At 36.2% G+C, this 22,283-nt stretch overlaps 1 protein-coding gene across 1 annotated transcript; it reads right to left on the bottom strand.

Annotated features, from left to right (window-relative positions):
- Positions 1-11,651: 11,651 nt before the first annotated feature.
- On the bottom strand, positions 11,652-20,618 carry LOC140138283 (uncharacterized). The gene is made up of 6 exons (XM_072160195.1): positions 20,517-20,618; positions 15,329-15,625; positions 14,296-14,409; positions 12,842-13,081; positions 11,871-12,181; positions 11,652-11,735 (listed from the first exon to the last, which is right to left on the bottom strand). Exons 1-6 carry the CDS (start codon positions 20,578-20,580, stop codon positions 11,652-11,654), a joined length of 1,110 nt encoding a protein of 369 aa, XP_072016296.1. The 5' UTR covers positions 20,581-20,618.
- Between the last annotated feature and the right edge of the window lie 1,665 nt (positions 20,619-22,283).

Consider the following 22,283-nt stretch of genomic DNA (forward strand, 5'->3'; position numbering starts at 1 on the left):
TATTATCCATTCCAAAAGGAGCACCCCCCTTCCAAGGCTATATGATTAGGATTTGGACTAAGGTTAGGAAGTTGATATAGGATTAGGGTTTGCCTGTTAAGGGTATGTTAGGGTTAAGGTTGGGATTAGGGTTAGGTTAGGGTTAGGATTAGGGTTAGGATTAGGGTTAGGATTAGAATTTCGGTTAGTGTTATGGCCCATGTTTAGGGTTATAGGGTACCGTATGTAGGAGGGGTCTGCAATTACCTTGGATAAAATACAGTTGTTTGTGTGGGTGTGTGTACATCTGCACAGGTACATGTATGGCTATGTGAATATAGGCCAGTGATTCATATGAAGAATGTGCATGGTCTTTTTATAGTACAAGGACAAATTGGCCAATGCCAGAGGCTATATGCATACCAATGTGTGTACATCTACAAATGAGAAATTTTGGTGGTTTGCTTTTCATTGCAAATTGCAGTCATTTTAAATTATCGCAGTTTTTTTAATTGCAACTTCCTACGCACAAAATGGCGTTTAATTTACTCGCAACATTACGCGTCTGGTAAAGCCGTGAAATTGTGCCTATTTAGAGGATATCTCATCATTTGTATAATGTACATCATCACTATACTTGTCCATGTTATCAAAGATATGGCTATATGCAGCTGTGAATTTCAGCCCACCCCCCCCCTTATGGCCAGGGTACCAGGGGATGGGTGGCTGGGACTTATACTCAGGGCTAAATTTCAAAATGTTAAAACTCCCCGCCAAGTCCCGGACCGACGGGAAACAACACATGGCCGGCCCTACAGTGACAAATTTTTGTCAATGCCCGTCTGTTATAATAAACTGCCCGGCTATTTGTTCCGGGTACTGATCTGCACTGCAGGCAGGGGTTGGAGTGGGTCAGGGACTCAGGGTTTCAATTGACAAGTGCATTGTCAACAGTCTTCATTTTCACGTGCATGAAATCTATAAGCTCAACTACTGAACATACGGGCCTATGCACCCCCCACAATCATAATTACTCACATCACTAGTATCACAGGGTCAGGGTTTCAATTGACAAGTGCATTGTCAACAGCCTTGCATTTTAACGTGCATGAAATCTATAAGCTTAAATACTGAATATACAGGCCTATGTACCCCCCAGCACACACACACAATCATAATTACTCACATCACTAGTATCACAGGGTCAGGGTTTCTATTGACAAGTGCATTATCAACAGCATTGCATTTTCACGTGCATGAAATCTATAAGCTTACGGAACATACAGGTCTATGTCCCCCCCCACACGCACACAATCATAATTACTCACATCACTAGTATCACAGACATTCAAATTCCATCATGAAATCTATTCGGCTTTCACAGTACAGTGATTTTCAAGTTCAAACGCTAGCTCTTCAAAGGTGCTGAATTCGACCATCGTGCAAATCGCCAGATATCGCATGATCAAATTATTATAAGGGCGCACATCACTGAAAATGATGCCAGTTTTCTCTATAAAAATGCTAATTAAAATCATTTAAACAATTTTTGATATCTGCCATCTGTGATACAATTGTAGGATTTAATATTACTAATCATTACCAATCCAAATTTAGCCAAAATTATGCAAATTTCTGCTCATTTTAATGCTATCTATGTTTTTTTCTTAGAATAAAAATTAATTAAGATTTGTTCCAAGTCTACCATGTTACAATACTGATAATTCAATAAAAAAACTTTTTAGACTGCAACAAGTCTGTCCTAAAACATTGTATTTATTTGGATAATGAATTGGAAATTCAAAATCATATTTGCTACACAAAGTAAAATTATTTGAAGTTTGAAATATATAGTGGATAAAATAAAGTCCAATTTGAAAGAATTTAATGTTCTAAGGTGTATAGCTCAAGGCTTGGATAGCAGTTATCCATGTTTGACCAATGCATGCATGGATAGCCCTAGTGAAATGGACATTGGATAGCTCTTATCCATAGTGCTGAGTGACCAGCATGGATAATTGCTATCCATTTTGCCTCTCAGTTTACATGTGTTTGGCCCAAGGCTTGGATAGCAGTTATCCATGCATACAAGTGAAATGGGAAAATAATGGATAGCTCTTATCCATCCCAGTGCTGACCAGCATGGATAATTGCTATCCATTTTGCTTGTCAGATTACATATTACAACAGAGATGATTTTCATTTTGGACTTTACTAAGTCCAGATTAATTTTAAACTTGAAATTAAATTCACTTTGTGTAACAAGTATGATTTTGAATGTCCAATTTATTATCCATTCCAAAGGAGCACCCCCTTCCAAGGCTATATGATTAGGATTTGGACTAAGGTTAGGAAGTTGATATAGGATTAGGGTTTGCCTGTTAAGGGTATGTTAGGGTTAAGGTTGGGATTAGGGTTAGGTTAGGGTTAGGATTAGGATTAGGGTTAGGATTAGGGTTAGGATTAGAATTACGGTTAGTGTTATGGCCCATGTTTAGGGTTATAGGGTACCGTATGTAGGAGGGGTCTGCAATTACCTTGGATAAAATACAGTTGTTTGTGTGGGTGTGTGTACATCTGCACAGGTACATGTATGGCTATGTGAATATAGGCCAGTGATTCATATGAAGAATGTGCATGGTCTTTTTATAGTACAAGGACAAATTGGCCAATGCCAGAGGCTATATGCATACCAATGTGTGTACATCTACAAATGAGAAATTTTTGGTGGTTTGCTTTTCATTGCAAATTGCAGTCATTTTAAATTATCGCAGTTTTTTAATTGCAACTTCCTACGCACAAAATGGCGTTTAATTTACTCGCAACATATTACGCGTCTGGTAAAGCCGTGAAATTGTGCCTATTTAGAGGATATCTCATCATTTGTATAATGTACATCATCACTATACTTGTCCATGTTATCAAAGATATGGCTATATGCAGCTGTGAATTTCCAGCCCACCCCCCTTATGGCCAGGGTACCAGGGGGATGGGTGGCTGGGACTTATACCAGGGCTAAATTTCAAAAATGTTAAAACTCCCCGCCTTACAGTGACAAATTTTGTGTCAATGCCCGTCTGTTATAATAAACTGCCCGGCTATTTGTTCCGGGTACTGATCTGCACTGCAGGCAGGGGTTGGAGTGGGTCAGGGACTCAGGGTTTCAATTGACAAGTGCATTGTCAACAGTCTTCATTTTCACGTGCATGAAATCTATAAGCAACTACTGAACATACGGGCCTATACCCCCCCCACAATCATAATTACTCACATCACTAGTATCACAGGGTCAGGGTTTCAATTGACAAGTGCATTGTCAACAGCCTTGCATTTTAACGTGCATGAAATCTATAAGCTTAAATACTGAATATACAGGCCTATGTACCCCCCAGCACCCACACAATCATAATTACTCACATCACTAGTATCACAGGGTCAGGGTTTCTATTGACAAGTGCATTATCAACAGCATTGCATTTTCACGTGCATGAAATCTATAAGCTTACGGAACATACAGGTCTATGTCCCCCCCCACACGCACACAATCATAATTACTCACATCACTAGTATCACAGACATTCAAATTCCATCATGAAATCTATTCGGCTTTCACAGTACAGTGATTTTCAAGTTCAAACGCTAGCTCTTCAAAGGTGCTGAATTCGACCATCGTGCAAATCGCCAGATATCGCATGATCAAATTATTATAAGGGCGCACATCACTGAAAATGATGCCAGTTTTCTCTATAAAAATGCTAATTAAAATCATTTAAACAATTTTGATATCTGCCATCTGTGATACAATTGTAGGATTTAATATTACTAATCATTACCAATCCAAATTTAGCCAAAATTATGCAATTTTCTACTCATTTTAATGCTATCTATGTTTTTATCTTAGAATAAAAATTAATTAAGATTTGTTCCAAGTCTACCATGTTACAATACTGATAATTCAATAAAAAAACTTTTTAGACTGCAACAAGTCTGTCCTAAAACATTGTATTTATTTGGATAATGAATTGGAAATTCAAAATCATATTTGCTACACAAAGTAAAATTATTTGAAGTTTGAAATATATAGTGGATAAAATAAAGTCCAATTTGAAAGAATTTAATGTTCTAAGGTGTATAGCTCAAGGCTTGGATAGCAGTTATCCATGTTTGACCAATGCATGCATGGATAGCCCTAGTGAAATGGACATTGGATAGCTCTTATCCATAGTGCTGAGTGACCAGCATGGATAATTGCTATCCATTTTGCCTCTCAGTTTACATGTGTTTGGCCCAAGGCTTGGATAGCAGTTATCCATGCATACAAGTGAAATGGGAAAATAATGGATAGCTCTTATCCATCCCAGTGCTGACCAGCATGGATAATTGCTATCCATTTTGCTTGTCAGATTACATATTACAACAGAGATGATTTTCATTTTGGACTTTACTAAGTCCAGATTAATTTTAAACTTGAAATTAAATTCACTTTGTGTAACAAGTATGATTTTGAATGTCAATTTATTATCCATTCCAAAGGAGCACCCCCCTTCCAAGGCTATATGATTAGGATTTGGACTAAGGTTAGGAAGTTGATATAGGATTAGGGTTTGCCTGTTAAGGGTATGTTAGGGTTAAGGTTGGGATTAGGGTTAGGTTAGGGTTAGGATTAGGATTAGGGTTAGGATTAGGGTTAGGATTAGAATTACGGTTAGTGTTATGGCCCATGTTTAGGGTTATAGGGTACCGTATGTTGGAGGGTCTGCAATTACCTTGGATAAAATACAGTTGTTTGTGTGGGTGTGTGTACATCTGCACAGGTACATGTATGGCTATGTGAATATAGGCCAGTGATTCATATGAAGAATGTGCATGGTCTTTTTATAGTACAAGGACAAATTGGCCAATGCCAGAGGCTATATGCATACCAATGTGTGTACATCTACAAATGAGAAATTTTTGGTGGTTTGCTTTTCATTGCAAATTGCAGTCATTTTAAATTATCGCAGTTTTTTTAATTGCAACTTCCTACGCACAAAATGGCGTTTAATTTACTCGCAACATTACGCGTCTGGTAAAGCCGTGAAATTGTGCCTATTTAGAGGATATCTCATCATTTGTATAATGTACATCATCACTATACTTGTCCATGTTATCAAAGATATGGCTATATGCAGCTGTGAATTTCCAGCCCCCCCCCCTTATGGCCAGGGTACCAGGGGGATGGGTGGCTGGGACTTATCCCAGGGCTAAATTTCAAAAATGTTAAAACTCCCCGCCAAGTCCCGGACCGACGGGAAACAACACATAGCCTGCCCTACAGTGACAAATTTTGTGTCAATGCCCGTCTGTTATAATAAACTGCCCGGCTATTTGTTCCGGGTACTGATCTGCACTGCAGGCAGGGGTTGGAGTGGGTCAGGGACTCAGGGTTTCAATTGACAAGTGCATTGTCAACAGTCTTCATTTTCACGTGCATGAAATCTATAAGCAACTACTGAACATACGGGCCTATGCACCCCCCCACAATCATAATTACTCACATCACTAGTATCACAGGGTCAGGGTTTCAATTGACAAGTGCATTGTCAACAGCCTTGCATTTTAACGTGCATGAAATCTATAAGCTTAAATACTGAATATACAGGCCTATGTACCCCCCCCACACACACACAATCATAATTACTCACATCACTAGTATCACAGGGTCAGGGTTTCTATTGACAAGTGCATTATCAACAGCATTGCATTTTCACGTGCATGAAATCTATAAGCTTACGGAACATACAGGTCTTGTCCCCCCACACGCACACAATCATAATTACTCACATCACTAGTATCACAGACATTCAAATTCCATCATGAAATCTATTCGGCTTTCACAGTACAGTGATTTTCAAGTTCAAACGCTAGCTCTTCAAAGGTGCTGAATTCGACCATCGTGCAAATCGCCAGATATCGCATGATCAAATTATTATAAGGGCGCACATCACTGAAAATGATGCCAGTTTTTCTATATATAAATGCTAATTAAAATCATTTAAACAATTTTTGATATCTGCCATCTGTGATACAATTGTAGGATTTAATATTACTAATCATTACCAATCCAAATTTAGCCAAAATTATGCAAATTTCTGCTCATTTTAATGCTATCTATGTTTTTTCTTAGAATAAAATTAATTAAGATTTGTTCCAAGTCTACCATGTTACAATACTGATAATTCAATAAAAAAAACTTTTTAGACTGCAACAAGTCTGTCCTAAAACATTGTATTTATTTGGATAATGAATTGGAAATTCAAAATCATATTTGCTACACAAAAGTAAAATTATTTGAAGTTTGAAATATATAGTGGATAAAATAAAGTCCAATTTGAAAGAATTTAATGTTCTAAGGTGTATAGCTCAAGGCTTGGATAGCAGTTATCCATGTTTGACCAATGCATGCATGGATAGCCCTAGTGAAATGGACATTGGATAGCTCTTATCCATAGTGCTGAGTGACCAGCATGGATAATTGCTATCCATTTTGCCTCTCAGTTTACATGTGTTTGGCCCAAGGCTTGGATAGCAGTTATCCATGCATACAAGTGAAATGGGAAAATAATGGATAGCTCTTATCCATCCCAGTGCTGACCAGCATGGATAATTGCTATCCATTTTGCTTGTCAGATTACATATTACAACAGAGATGATTTTCATTTTGGACTTTACTAAGTCCAGATTAATTTTAAACTTGAAATTAAATTCACTTTGTGTAACAAGTATGATTTTGAATGTCAATTTATTATCCATTCCAAAGGAGCACCCCCTTCCAAGGCTATATGATTAGGATTTGGACTAAGGTTAGGAAGTTGATATAGGATTAGGGTTTGCCTGTTAAGGGTATGTTAGGGTTAAGGTTGGGATTAGGGTTAGGTTAGGGTTAGGATTAGGATTAGGGTTAGGATTAGGGTTAGGATTAGAATTACGGTTAGTGTTATGGCCCATGTTTAGGGGTTATAGGGTACCGTATGTAGGAGGGTCTGCAATTACCTTGGATAAAATACAGTTGTTTGTGTGGGTGTGTGTACATCTGCACAGGTACATGTATGGCTATGTGAATATAGGCCAGTGATTCATATGAAGAATGTGCATGGTCTTTTTATAGTACAAGGACAAATTGGCCAATGCCAGAGGCTATATGCATACCAATGTGTGTACATCTACAAATGAGACATTTTTGGTGGTTTGCTTTTCATTGCAAATTGCAGTCATTTTAAATTATCGCAGTTTTTTTTTTTTTTTTTCCTACGCACAAAATGGCGTTTAATTTACTCGCAACATTACGCGTCTGGTAAAGCCGTGAAATTGTGCCTATTTAGAGGATATCTCATCATTTGTATAATGTACATCATCACTATACTTGTCCATGTTATCAAAGATATGGCTATATGCAGCTGTGAATTTCAGCCCACCCCCCCCTTATGGCCAGGGTACCAGGGGATGGGTGGCTGGGACTTATCCCAGGGCTAAATTTCAAAAATGTTAAAACTCCCCGCCAAGTCCCGGACCGACGGGAAACAACACATGGCCGGCCCTACAGTGACAAATTTTGTGTCAATGCCCGTCTGTTATAATAAACTGCCCGGCTATTTGTTCCGGCTACTGATCTGCACTGCAGGCAGGGGTTGGAGTGGGTCAGGGACTCAGGGTTTCAATTGACAAGTGCATTGTCAACAGTCTTCATTTTCACGTGCATGAAATCTATAAGCTTAACTACTGAACATACGGGCCTATGCACCCCCCCCACAATCATAATTACTCACATCACTAGTATCACAGGGTCAGGGTTTCAATTGACAAGTGCATTGTCAACAGCCTTGCATTTTAACGTGCATGAAATCTATAAGCTTAAATACTGAATATACAGGCCTATGTACCCCCCAGCACACACACACAATCATAATTACTCACATCACTAGTATCACAGGGTCAGGGTTTCTATTGACAAGTGCATTATCAACAGCATTGCATTTTCACGTGCATGAAATCTATAAGCTTACGGAACATACAGGTCTATGTCCCCCCCACACGCACACAATCATAATTACTCACATCACTAGTATCACAGACATTCAAATTCCATCATGAAATCTATTCGGCTTTCACAGTACAGTGATTTTCAAGTTCAAACGCTAGCTCTTCAAAGGTGCTGAATTCGACCATCGTGCAAATCGCCAGATATCGCATGATCAAATTATTATAAGGGCGCACATCACTGAAAATGATGCCAGTTTTTCTCTATAAAAATGCTAATTAAAATCATTTAAACAATTTTTGATATCTGCCATCTGTGATACAATTGTAGGATTTAATATTACTAATCATTACCAATCCAAATTTAGCCAAAATTATGCAAATTTCTGCTCATTTTAATGCTATCTATGTTTTTTTTTTTTTTTTTAAAATTAATTAAGATTTGTTCCAAGTCTACCATGTTACAATACTGATAATTCAATAAAAAAAACTTTTTAGACTGCAACAAGTCTGTCCTAAAACATTGTATTTATTTGGATAATGAATTGGAAATTCAAAATCATATTTGCTACACAAAGTAAAATTATTTGAAGTTTGAAATATATAGTGGATAAAATAAAGTCCAATTTGAAAGAATTTAATGTTGAACGATGTTATATCAATTGCGTGACTTGACACTCAGAATCGAATGTCCAATCACAATCAAGTAGATCCTTCAGTTTCCCAGACTGTATGTTCGTGATAGCCACATACAGTCTGGCCGCGAGACTAGCACTATAAATCCTAAATTAAGTTCTTGCTCATTCTCTACCATTCCTCTTACAATAATTTACATCCTAACAATTCAAACCGCATCTGCCACCCGGATCCATGTTTCTCTACGGGGTATATTCGAACAATCTGTGCGTAAACGGCTTCAGGAAAACGATTTTCCTTTGCAGAATATCGGTCGCTGTTGGCGTCAAAAGTCTGAATGCAAAATTAAAAACAAATAGTTGGCAGTATAAAAACAGCAATATTTTAATCTGTTTGAAGGAAGGAGAGACAATAACATAGATTTAGATTTAGATGGGGATACGGCATTGAGAATTAAAGTAACATAGAATTCAAAATATTCGTCTCATCCTTCTTAAACAATAACTTTTATTGAAAATTCAAATTAGTTGTGCGATACACCTAGAACATCCAGTTCCGAGGCCTTTGAAGACTATCCATGGTACAATAAACGCTCAGATCAATACGGCAAAATTATTTACATGACATTATTCATGTTATTGAAAAAAGAAGACGTTGCAAGTGTAAGATCCTTAAATTTGTTATTCTTGTTGATGTTAGTTTTCAGGGGTTAGTTTTCTTTTTTTTCGAATTTGAAGATGAAAATGTGGCACTCACCTTAACAATCCCCGCCTCTTTTACAAAAATCTCCTGATCCCATTGGTTCATAAGAAATGTAGAAACGCGGATTTTTGTAATCCAATCCACCGACGAACCACCCACACCTCCATCACCTTGTGTTACCACACCTGTCACGTACGTTTGATAGCCTAAATCGGCTTGTATCCAGGGTGGTATGTCACCTGATGCCCAGTGAGACGGTCCGTTTAGTCTACCGTGTGTTGCGAGTCGGTTTGTAACATCCGACGAGGCTGTGATGCTGGAATCTGGAATGGAATTGTCTGCCATTCCTAAGTATTCATTTGATTCATTCTTTGCCAGACAATGTGCTCTGTACCAAACAAGAAATACAAATAACTATACTCTTTTTAATTAAAATATACACCAAGAACCAGCTTTTCCTTCAAAAATATCAGAAACACTGGTCCTAGTCACTGGAATTTATTACTAAGATATGTAAAAGAAAAAGCTTTTCAATCGTTCAAGACCTGTAAGATACAACTCAAATTTGATTTTCCTTTGAGTCAAATGAAAATAAAATCTTAACCCTATTCTATTACCCCCACAAAAGTGGTATATTTGAGTGGTGTGGAGGTATCATATAAACTACTGCGTTGCAGTGTTATTGGTTGGGTAAAAACCAATAAGTGGCATACCATTGGCAAGCTTGGACTTTAGGCTTTTAGTTTAATATTTGATTATGTAAATTTTATGCAATTAGCTCATGAATAATTAATGAGCTCATAGCCAAATATGATCAATTTGTTTTTTTCATTTACAATTTTGTAGTGTCTGAGTACATCAACGTGGCATTTTTATGCAGTTTTAAACACACTGCCGTGTTTCTACATGTAATAAAAAGAAATCCGAGTTACTTTGGACCATATTTAAAAAGTTTATGGACATTTTTGAGCTATTTTAGGGCAAAATTTGGCCTAAAGATGGTCAAAATATGCAGGTTTCCAACATTTTAAACCATTTTATGATGTGTTAAAGGTAGTCATAATTAGGAAAAAGGTGTTTTGTTGATAGAGAAGTGATAAATTATCAAAACTGTTCCAAAGATAAGGGGGTAATAGAATAGGGTATATGTTTAATTCTATGAATCTGAGAAAAATTATATTTTATTGCTTGTGCATGCTTATTTTGTACTTACAAACGGTAATGTATCACCTGCTTTTTATTTTGTATAGACGTTTATATCTTTCAGTTTGTATCCATTTGTATAATTTTGTTCTAAATGTAAAGCTGATGTTCAATTCCGGCCGTATAAGGCATCTTAGCTTCTCCTGCATTCTTTTTTTTAAATGTCAAACAATGTGAGATCAAGTCGATCTTATCTTTGAGTAAGAACAAATAAAACGCGAGCGCGATTGTATTAAAAGCCTCTCCCCATACCATTACCATCATCTTTCCCACCCAGTCCAAATGTCTTCGGTGTGTCGGTGTGTTGCCATGTGCTCAAAAAGTTGGTAATACCGAACAAGTGTTTAAACACTTAACGCTGTGATGATGTAAGCTACAGAGGGGGTAGCAGGGTATAAGACCTCAATTTTCACCGTTAAACGATGTTTACGTAGCGAAGACGTGTTTTTAGGTCTTCGTTAAGCACGAGGACCTCGTTGTGTCGGTATGATGAGAGTCCTCGGAAGTAATGTACTGCACATGCACCCCACCCCCACCCAACACACCCCCACCCCAACCCAGCACATATTCACTCTTACGATACGCTCATGTGCTCCATTTTCGCATTAGCATAACGGAACAACTTCCGGTAGGCCTAACATGCCTAAGGCACAGTAAGTTCCTTAATTTAGGTATTGCTCATTCTCTACCATATTCCTCTTACAATTTGCATCCTAACAATTCAAACCGCATCTGCCACCAGGATCCATATTTCTGCACGGGATATATTCGAACTATCTGTGCGTAAACGGCTTCAGGAAAAAGATTTACTGTTGTTGAAAATCGGTTGATGTTGGCGTCAAAAGTCTGGATTTAAAATTGAAACCAAATTAATTTAAAGAGGAAACAACGCATCCGGGCTTTACAATTTTCACCCGCTGCGTGCACTTTCTTTACATTACAATCAAGCTGTTTGTGCGCTCCGCGCCTTTAATTTGTCTTGAGTCTGTGTAGGCGGAGTGGTGGTTTCATAAATATGTTCAACACGAGATAGGGTGTGGGGTCGTAAAATATCGGTCACCAACATATTCATGACCCCCTTCCAAAGATATTGACATTCCCCTTAGTATAAACCTTTAGTAATTGTTGGCAATAGTTGCTGCACAAAAACATATGTTGGCGACATCCATGGCCAGAGGTGGCCTGGCCAACACTTCTTCCTATACATATTAATTGGGAGTACAGAAACAGCAATATCTGATCTGTAAAAAAGGAGGGGCAACAACTTAATGACCAGGCACTTTATCGAATTTGTTTTCTTGCTAATGCTAATTTCTTAACAATTTGGCACTCACCTTTTCAATCCCAGCTTCTTTTACAAAAATCTCCTTGTCCCATTGGTTCATGAGAAAGGTAGAAACACGGATTTTCGTAATCCAATCCACCGACGTACCACCCACACCTCCATCACCTTGTGTTATCACACCTGTCACGTACGTTTGATAGCCTAAATCAACTTGTATCCATGGTGATAGATCCTTTGAATCCCAATGTGACGGGTCGTTTAGTCTACCGTGTATTGCGAGTCGGGTTGTGGTATCCGACGAGGCTGTGATGCTGGAATCTGGAATGGAATTGTCTGCCATTCCTAGGTAGTTATAGCAACCTTTAACGGATATAATAAGAAAGGGATAATTAATCTCGTCTTCGGAGATGTGACCCCCTGGCCTGCCCAAAATTGCTTGCTCCCCCTCCCTCTGCCCACCAGAAACACGTCTAAGTTGTGGGTACTGAATTTGCAAACATTAAGAAATATACAGCCTGTCTCAAAACAAAATTGTGCAAGTGAAACGCGCCCACTATGGCAATTAGACAATACCGTTGTGACATCATGCTTACATCAACGTCAAGGGCGCAGTCTTAGCTCTCAAATGCAGTTTGTTCTGTTCAATTTGCTTGTTTTAATCTCGATATGTTTACTTAACAACGAAAGGGTAAAATCACAATTGTGTTACTTCCAAATCCAAGGTGTTTTTCCGCCCAGACAAATTTGTGATACATATTTATAAAATATTTCGTTATTATAAGCATTTCCGAATCCTAATAATGCTTAAGATCGTGAAATTTGATGATATTTTTAGTGCGATTCTACCCCACCCAAAACATTATGGTATATGGTCTTTGCTTATTTTGCTTTATGAGAAGGCAAATAGCTGTTACTATTGCAAAAGATATTGGGCACGTTTAGATTGCCTCGACCACAATCCTTTAGCCGATCCATACATGTTCCACTATTCTTTTACTTTGTTATGAAGTATTTTCTTACCAACTATGTCAATTTCAAAGGTGCAGTTTGCTTCATTATTGTGATAATCATGTGCCTGGCACTCAACAACAGTGACTCCGATAACGAATCCGGACCCTGACTGGGCATTACACGTGACCTCAGTATATCCAGAATTATCAACAGCAGTTATGTTCCATTCGACGGTCACCGTAGCTTGACCTGCAATAGCTGATCTTGATGTGTCATTAGGACATATAGTAAATATAGGTTCCTCAAGATCTGAAAACAAGGTTAGGAGCAAATGAATAAATTACATCAGATGAAATGGGTATAGGTCTCGTGTTCTCTTATATTACTTTAAAGAATCATGTAAATATCTTATGAACATAAGCTGTGTCAGTCTTTAAAAATACATATAAACACGACTCCAAACTAAATTCCAAAGTTAGTCACTTGTAAAGTATACTTGTTATAAACACGACTTCTGTATATACAGCCTGTCTCAAAAAAATTGTGCAAGTAAAAAGCGCCCTCTGTGACAATTAAAAAATTACGTTGTGACATAATGCATACATCAACGTCAAGGGCATAGACTTAGGTCTCAAATGCCGTTTAGTCTGTTCAATTTGCTTGTTTTAATCTTGAGATATGCTTACTTAACAACAAAAGGGTAACATCACAATTGTGCCACTTTTACTAGGGAAGAGGGCTGTACATGTAAATCAATGATAGCATCAAGTTTATCAAGAGTTCCATCGTAAAATCAAAAGAATACATCAATTACACAACAATACATAATTGTTTTAACGTTTTATCATGATAAAGGTATAATGGTTCTCTTTTTCCACTTACGACAAATTAAACGATAAATAAATATTTCACATTCTGCTGTAAAATTAAATACATCTGCATGTCAATGATTTTACCATGGTATACTGTTCTCATTTGTCATTCAAGACATGTTAAAAGACAAACAAATATTGCACACCTATAGGTTAATGAACTTTGACAAGTTCATGAAATTAGACAAAATAATGCACGCGCGTTGGTGTTGATGCGTCTAATGCGAAGTGCATTAGACGCATCAATATCAGCTATCATTGATTTACGTGTACCAGCCCTATTCCCTAGTAAAAGTGGCACAATTGTGATTTTACGCTTTCGTTGTTAACATATCTCGACGAACAGAACAAACGGTATTTGAGAGCTACGACTGTGCCCTTGACGTTGATGTAAGCATTATGTCACAACGGTATTTTCTAATTGCCAAAGAGGGCACTTTTCACTTGCACAATTTTTTTTTAGACAGGCTGTAGGTCTTATAGGTCATCCTGTTGTAAGGTGCGCAGATTAAACGGACAGTGGCTGGCCTTTAAGTTAATGTATATTGTACCAATTGCCCGCTCTTTTGAAACAAACTCCAACGAGGCACCACATGCAGCTATTACTATTTGCAAAAAAATGTAACACCCGACATATATCCGAATAAATACCTATTTCGCAGGTGTGACCACTTATAGCCCTTGGACACCGGCAAATATATTCCCGAAGTCTATCATAGCATGTACCTCCGTTTTGACATGGCGCCGATGAACATTCGTTAAATTCTGAAAAGCAAGATAGAATAATTACTGGAAGTTTAAACTTCATACCTATATACAATGATTATGATATTAGATGACTTTTGACGTATTGGAAGTCCTAAAACACATCGTATTAAGTCCAAACCAATCATAACTGTGGCATATCTAAACCCTATGAAAGAGTTACTATGGGTTTGAACTTACGATCATGAATTGAACGACTTAAGGGGTGGGGTATGAACGTTTGGACAGTATTTATTGTGGAACATTAGAGCCCATCAGACATATAATCGAATTGCATTCTGAATACGAAGAATGTCCTGATGATATCAAATAATTCTGATTTTTTGAAATTCGCAATGTAATACACATTTTATGGCAAATGATTAAAAATTGATATTTTTGATATTTAACAGTATTCGAAGTAAACTTTATAAATCAGATGATTTATTATACTTAAGGTGTATGTAGGTGGGATGACAAGCCGACGATGAATTGAAAATTCTTCAATATGAAAGGTCAAAATTTTCATTTGATCGTCGGCTCTTCCTCCCAGCTACATACACTTTAAAAATATGTCATTAGATTTATAAAATTTACTTCGAGGACTGTTATATATCAAAAATGTGAAAAATATCAAATTTTAATAATTTGTCATAAAATTTGTATTATAACGTGAATTTCAAAAAATGAAAATTATTTGATATCAGAAAGACATTCTTCGTATTCGGAATGCAATTCGATATATCTAATGTGCTCTCATGTCCCACAAAAAATACTGTCGAAACGCTCAAAACGCTCATTCCAGATCCCTTAACATTGCGTCATAAATGACACCCGCTTGCATTGTTACATTGTCATTGGATTGGAACTGTTTACGTTGTTTATGAATTATATTTGAAGCGTTTAAAACTGTAAGTCGATATCATTTTGAAATCAATACCGCAAAACTCCTTTCTTTGGAGGAGTCCATCCAAAGTCTCTGGCGTCCAATTCTCCCTGGCGATAAGACTTTCTGCATGTTCTGGAGAGTCGGTGAACCATAGGTCTTCTGTGGGTATCGTTGTTGTATTACACTGGTTGGTACTATGGGCACTGCTGGTACTCATCCAAACAGGTGCGACAACCATCTGACAGAAGCAACGTTCTATTGAAGTTAGAGACCAACGCAATACCCCATTACGGTCTTGTCTTTTCTTGAGTAAGCAGACGTGTGCGTGAGAGACGACAAAGAATATCGCTGTGAAAATAAATGTTGAAGTTGTGTCAAATATGGTAGCTTTCTTCCAAAGATGAGGAAAAGTAATTTTCTTCCACGTTTTCAACATGTTCAAAAATGAATTAACCGACTATTTTTTATAACAATTTCAGCTCATCGCGATTACGTGCAAAGTGAAAGGGAAGATGAAGAGAGTAGGGCAAGTGCAAGCAATATTTTACATCTAAAAACTTCCAGAAGTATATATATCTTTTGTCATGTTTTAGGGGAAATCGAGGCAAGAGCTGGATGGATCATTATTGTCTCTCAAGAGGTTAGTACTCATTTCATTCCTGATTGTCTGTTTTCTCCGGTTTATTTGTCGCCATGATTCAATACCGTAACTCGTCAGTGACAGGAGTGGTATATAAGTAGGCATATCACCTCAAAAATAAGCGCAGCAAAGACACGTTATTTAATGTTTCTACATGAATAAGCTTCATTAAAGCATCAAAAATCAAAAAATTGAAATCGGTCAATGCATTGTGATGTAGTGTTCATTTTAGGATCATAAATGGAATGGAAATCTGCCACAAATGGCTATAATCCCAAAATTGGCACATTTCGAGATTTTGAAGGTTTATTCGGACGCTTGCTTAAATTTAAGTGCCACAGGATAAATGCCTATCTTTTCTGACTTCGTCAAAGAAAACAAAAGTTAAAAACCTATCATTAAATAATTATAATGAATTAACCAAATATTCAGCTAATTAATATGCAAAATTGATGCCAATAGAAAACCGTACATGGTATCAGGGTGTGGTTTTTTGCACACAGTCATATGTATACAAAGTTCTTTCAATTGATAACAAAAAATTCACAAAAAGTAATTAATTATGCAAATTAGCTAATTACAGCTAATTATGTATTCATGATATTATTATGTAAATTAGGCATGAGTAATTTTGGGTTTTTTCAATATTTAATGAAAGTCTTTTCATTCATCATAGATTTGTCAAGTATGAACCTTTTATGATGTTGAATAAAGAAACTGCAGTTAATTACTTTAATATAATACAAAAAATGCAAAGTTTGACATTTTCACGGTGTCTGGAATAGAATTTTTCTGTAAACACGGTATGTGTCACCATTGCTCAAAGCCAAATCCGAAAGTAAATATAAAAAATCATTTGCAATGAGACTTTAAATTAACATTTTGTTATCTGGATTAACATGGGAGGGCAAACGGTAAAAGGAACCGCCATTCCAATATACCGTGTATACAAAAACGGTGTGGCCTTGGACACACACAATGGCTTAGAGCTATTGTGGTTTGTAATATTACTCCCTCTAAATTCACTTTGATAATATTATATTTCAACTCGTTTTCCTCAAGTGTGCCATTCGTTGTCGAATTTCAAAAAGTCTATATTTATTGATTAAGGAGGGCTCTTCAACAATCCATAAAAACAGGTAGTAGCTCTTAAACGAAGCAAACTTTATTTAAAAAATACCCGATGGTAGTCAAAGAAAGATTTCACACACCATATATTAAAAATTCAAACAACTGGGATAAATAGCACATAATGAGGACATTAATTTTTCGACATGCATGTGTGCCAAAATGGAACAACTTTGATGCGCTCGCTTTTCAATTGAATGTTATGCTTGCATGCACAGTGTGGCAAAATAATTGAGCAGCCACTGTGATCTACCTAATATAAAGCAGTATGCAGACTTTTTGTTGTACGTAAAATATTGTATGTAACATATCTACGTTATTTAATCTATTGCCATTCTATTTCCAGTAATGTTTAAGTTCTAACGAATGTTTGATGACGTAAAATCGATAATATATTTCTGCTAGATAATATGTAACATATTATCGATTTTTCGTCATCAAACATACGTTAGAACTTAAACATTACTGGAAATAGAATGGCAATAGATTAAATAACGTAGATATGTTACATACAATATTTTACGTACAATACTCGGAGTCTGCATACGACTTTAGGTGGCAAGATAATATCTCGTGGTTGAATTTGGATACATGTCACGAGAAATGAACTTCGTGTGGACAATGTTGGAACTTAGTTCGGTATCAATTGATAGAATAGACCAATATTCATGATAATTATCCGTTTGTACCAAATAGAATAGTACAGGAAATTTGGTGTAAAAATACATACGGGTTGCTACAAGTTATTATACATGTTATACGCCGAATTTTACGTTTTATAAATAATATTAGTTTATAGTTATATGCTAATCTAAGTCAGAACAACACACCAACACAAGATATTGTTATCCATGAGAGTGATAGCAGCATATAATACTGTCTATGAATGTGATGCTCATAGATGGATTGTTCCATTTCACACTATGGTAAAGCAAGTACACCACTTCTCCATACGCCATACATAAGTACACCTAGCCCCATTTCCCTAAAATGAAATTTTCAAAAGGTGGGTCTCGAACCCAAGCTGCACATTGCCGCTGTGTAATACCAGTATAATAATACCCGTCTGCGCGCTAAATCACTCGCTAAATCACTCGCTCACTTACGTAGCCGTCTTGAAATCTTAAGTCATATATAACTTCAACATATCGAGTATAGAATACTATGACAAGCAAAGACAGAAATCGTGCCATAGTTTACCTGCTTCAAAACATTAATGTGTATGGCTACTAGTACTAGTATATTGACAATATTTGCCGATAATTGTGTATTTCACATTGTATACAAAAAGTACGATGGGCGCGCCCAGGCTATTAATAGTACATGTATCAATTTTGACTTGGATTCGCTGTATGTGGTAGGTCTATCGGGTAGATCCTATCCAGTTTTCTTGTATAGACGTTCCGGATTTTCCACATCAGACCCCAAACATTATTTCAGAAAATAAAATATTAGATAACAATAAAATCGAAACAGCCATCTTTGACGGAACTAACGTAATTTTAACATATAATTTTCACCATCTTTTCAGTCTTCATTTTTACTAAATTCAAAGGATATTTTGGCTTATATAGAATTAAAATTAAATTTTCTGCCTCCTAAACCACATAAATTGTAGCACGCTTGGGTATCGCGAAATATGATGTGCAGTTAATACTAATATATGCTTTTATACATAGGATGCTCCAGGTCTTACACAAAAATTATTTCATTTCGTACATCACTCGGCTATTTCAAAAAGGTATTCAGGCTTAAAACCCATACACCTCCTTAAGGAAAACATGACCTTAATCTCCCTCACATGGAGTGTAGATTTAAAAAGAGTAGCCCATTCATGTAACCCCATTTGAAATTCACACTCCCTCTTCCATAAGGGGTGTATGGATTTCAACTGAAATAGCCCAATAATTCGGTGATGGGTCTTAATGCGAGGTATAAAACAGAACACCATGTTACAATAATATATAATTCATTAGAATGAAATGTTTGAAGTGTAATAGATATGGACGTTCGGCACCAACATTGTAAAAATGAAGGAAATAACATACAAATATCATGATACGTCAAATTTTTAATACTATGTCTAATTGAAAATGCGATGTTCAATATTTTATTAGTTCCTGCATAATTTAGTTTCCTTCTTTTCGTGATCATTATCCATATACTTGAATCCATCGCAACTAAAATATGTGGTTATTGTACGTTTGTGTATTATATTTCTCTTTACAAATGTATTTAATCATTAATTACGCGAAGAGAGCTAAAAAGCAATGAAGGTATTGCATAAAGTGGCTTGCTTGCAGTGACATTACTTATTGATGGCTAACAAAAACTAAACCAAAAGGATTCACTCATTATTCTGCTTAATCTAATAGAGAGAAAAGAGAAACATACATCATAAAATATATTTAGCCAATCACATTTCCATAGTATCAAGTAATGGTGTTGTGTGTGTGTGTTTGTCTGTTTTAACTAAATTATAGACTTATCCTTCGTCTTACCAAGGTTTTTTAAGGGGGTGGTTACCATACTCGTCTGATTTTTTTTTTTAAAGTTGCTTGCGATTTCTTTATTATATTATATTACTTCTAACTAAATAACGAACTAAACAGGACTGACCAACTAACCAACCAAGAAAGTAAGTAATCAAATATTGAGTGGATTAGTTTAGTCAACAACTAGGTAAGTCAGGCCTAAGTAGTTGGTAGTAGGCCTAAGTATTATGAATGGATGTAAAAGCGCAACAGTATAATATTCCCAGTATTTAATCCTACAAGAGGAACTTTAGTTGGTTTCATTTAATGATTAAGTTCACAAGTTATGTCAGGGTATTAAAAGGGTCTGGAAGAGTTGGGCCATATTCGCAATAATTCAAGATATCAAGCTTGTTGTACAACGTATTTTTTTTGATATTGTAGAAATCGTGTAGTGCGCATCAAGAAAAACAAACAAAGCAATACAATAATATATTTATTGTTTATTTATTTTATTTTAGAGCTCATGACAAACACATCCTTATATTCCTGAGTGAATATTATGGAAATTTATACTTTTATATTTCGTTTAGACATGTCACATCATACACTAAATAAAACAAAAATGGACCGGGCCGACTTAACGACTCATTCGTGGTGTACGGTCACATATTTAGCTTCTGTTCTATATTAACCTTTCTTAGATAAAAATATATTTTTAACGGTTACAGGTCGAGGGGTCATTAGCAGGGACAGGCGATTTGCGCGGAAAAAAATAGCAAATTGCGCGGAATTGCGCGGAACTTTTTTTTTTCAGTGCAAATCATGTATCCCTAAAAAAAAAAAAGCGCAATTGCGCGGAAAGAATGTTCCGCGCAAATCGCCTGTCCCTGGTCATTAGTCCTAAAACCCAATTATTTATGTAAGGTGATGTCGTTCTTACTATATATGATTATAGGATACAAAGTAATAGACGTAAATCTCTTACATTACTCACCAGCACAAATGCATAGGCCTTCCTTCAATGTGACAAACTTGTACGCAAGTTTTATTCCTACCATGATGGCATTATGTGCTCGCCGTGGTTAACATATTGAAGATTAATCTCACTAATGGAATAAATCTATGCAGTGCTAGTAGATGCCGAAGGTGAACATTCATTATTAAACATACATGCATGATGAAACGCCTAATTAATAAATCTCGTGATCCCGGGCTCGTGATCACGTTCTATATTTTTTATTCCCAATGAAAAAGGTTATTGTCGAAGGCTTATGCCTGACACATGGCCAAAAAGTCTAGAAAAAGGTTTAGATAATTTTGACCCCTTAGGACTTTTATTTTTCATTTTTATACTAATTCTGATGCAGCTTCCAGTTTTTTTACCCTGCGTTCAAAAAATGATGAATAGATTATTGAAAGCTAGCATACTCATTTGCGGTGCGCATTGTCCTGGAAGAATTGGCAATTTAATTTCCCCACAAAATAGGTTTTGAAATCATTTCCCAGCAAACACAAAACGTTTTCGACATCATTCGCAAAAGGTTATAAAAGGTGGTCAGAAAACGTTTAAATGTTGGGTTATATAAAGGGTATATTAAGGGTATAAAATGTTTTCATAACATTGAAAAACATTTTCTGATAATCTACTGCCCAGCACACACAAAATGTTTACAGAAAACGTTTAAATATCGGGTTATATTAAGGGTATGAAAACGTTTTAATAACATTCCAAAAACATTTTTGAAAACTTGATACAAAACATCCTATACAGAATGTTATCTTGAGTTTGAAAAAATATTTTGAGAAAAACGTTTGCCCAAAATATTTGCAATAACGTTTTGACCTTTATGTAACCCGACATATAAATGTTATTAAAACGTTTTGAAAAAAAAACATTTTAAGAACATGATGTTATTTAAGTGTTGACAAAATATTTGGCAAAAATGGTTTACAATAACATTTTGAAAACATTTTAAAAATATTGTTGTAGTGTGTTTTCATACAAAACGTTTTAAAACGTTTTCATGACCTTTATATAACCCGACATTTTAATGTTATTAAAACGTTTTACCTTAACAAAAAGCCAAAATATAACTTATTTAAAACGTTTTGTGTGTGATTAACATGAACATTAAAAACCTCGCGTCGAGGTTTTGCCAAGTTTTAAAAATAACGGTTACTTAATGAAATAACGGTTAGTTCATGAAAAAGAAGAAGTGAAATTTAGCAAAACACGACGAGGTTTATTTGCCCGTAAGAGAGCTCTATTGTTCCGCTATTGTATCCGCTATTGTATCCACTATTGTATTCTATTCATAAAAGCTGCTGCAAGAATCGCGGCAATCCCTGATATCGCTGGTGTCTACCGCCGGCGTTTCGTATTTATTAACATTCAAAATGATCCGATACTCTTACATTTATAGACTTATTCTCGCTTTTTATATAATATTCAGAAATTGCAATTATGAAAACTACAAACTTTGAAAGTGAAAATATATTACCATCGAAAATATATCATACATTGCATGTGACGTATCATCCCGTAAATATGGCAGACTACTCAAATGCATTCAACAAAAGCATGATTGCAATCTACCGTGACAGTTCGTCTCACACATAACCCTGCACTACGATTTGATTGAATGGACTGTACTCCGCCATAACTACGGTGAAGGACACCGGTTCAAATTCTTTGTTTGGAGCCAATCAATAATTTCATGCAGGGCCTCTATACGCTGGCGAAGTTACGTAATAAATCGGA

This window comes from Amphiura filiformis, chromosome 17, assembly GCF_039555335.1.
Source record: "Amphiura filiformis chromosome 17, Afil_fr2py, whole genome shotgun sequence".
Lineage (NCBI taxonomy): Eukaryota > Metazoa > Echinodermata > Ophiuroidea > Amphilepidida > Amphiuridae > Amphiura > Amphiura filiformis.

Coding starts and splice junctions, on each gene's coding strand:
- LOC140138283 (XM_072160195.1), bottom strand. CDS start 20,580: ATGGTAGGAATAAAACTTGCGTACAAGTTTGTCACATTGAAGGAAGGC. Junction 15,626..20,516: donor AGGCCTATGCATTTGTGCTG/GTGAGTAATGTA, acceptor TTATTTTCACAG/CGATATTCTTTGTCGTCTCT. Junction 12,182..12,841: donor CTTTGAAATTGACATAGTTG/GTAAGAAAATAC, acceptor TATCCGTTAAAG/GTTGCTATAACTACCTAGGA.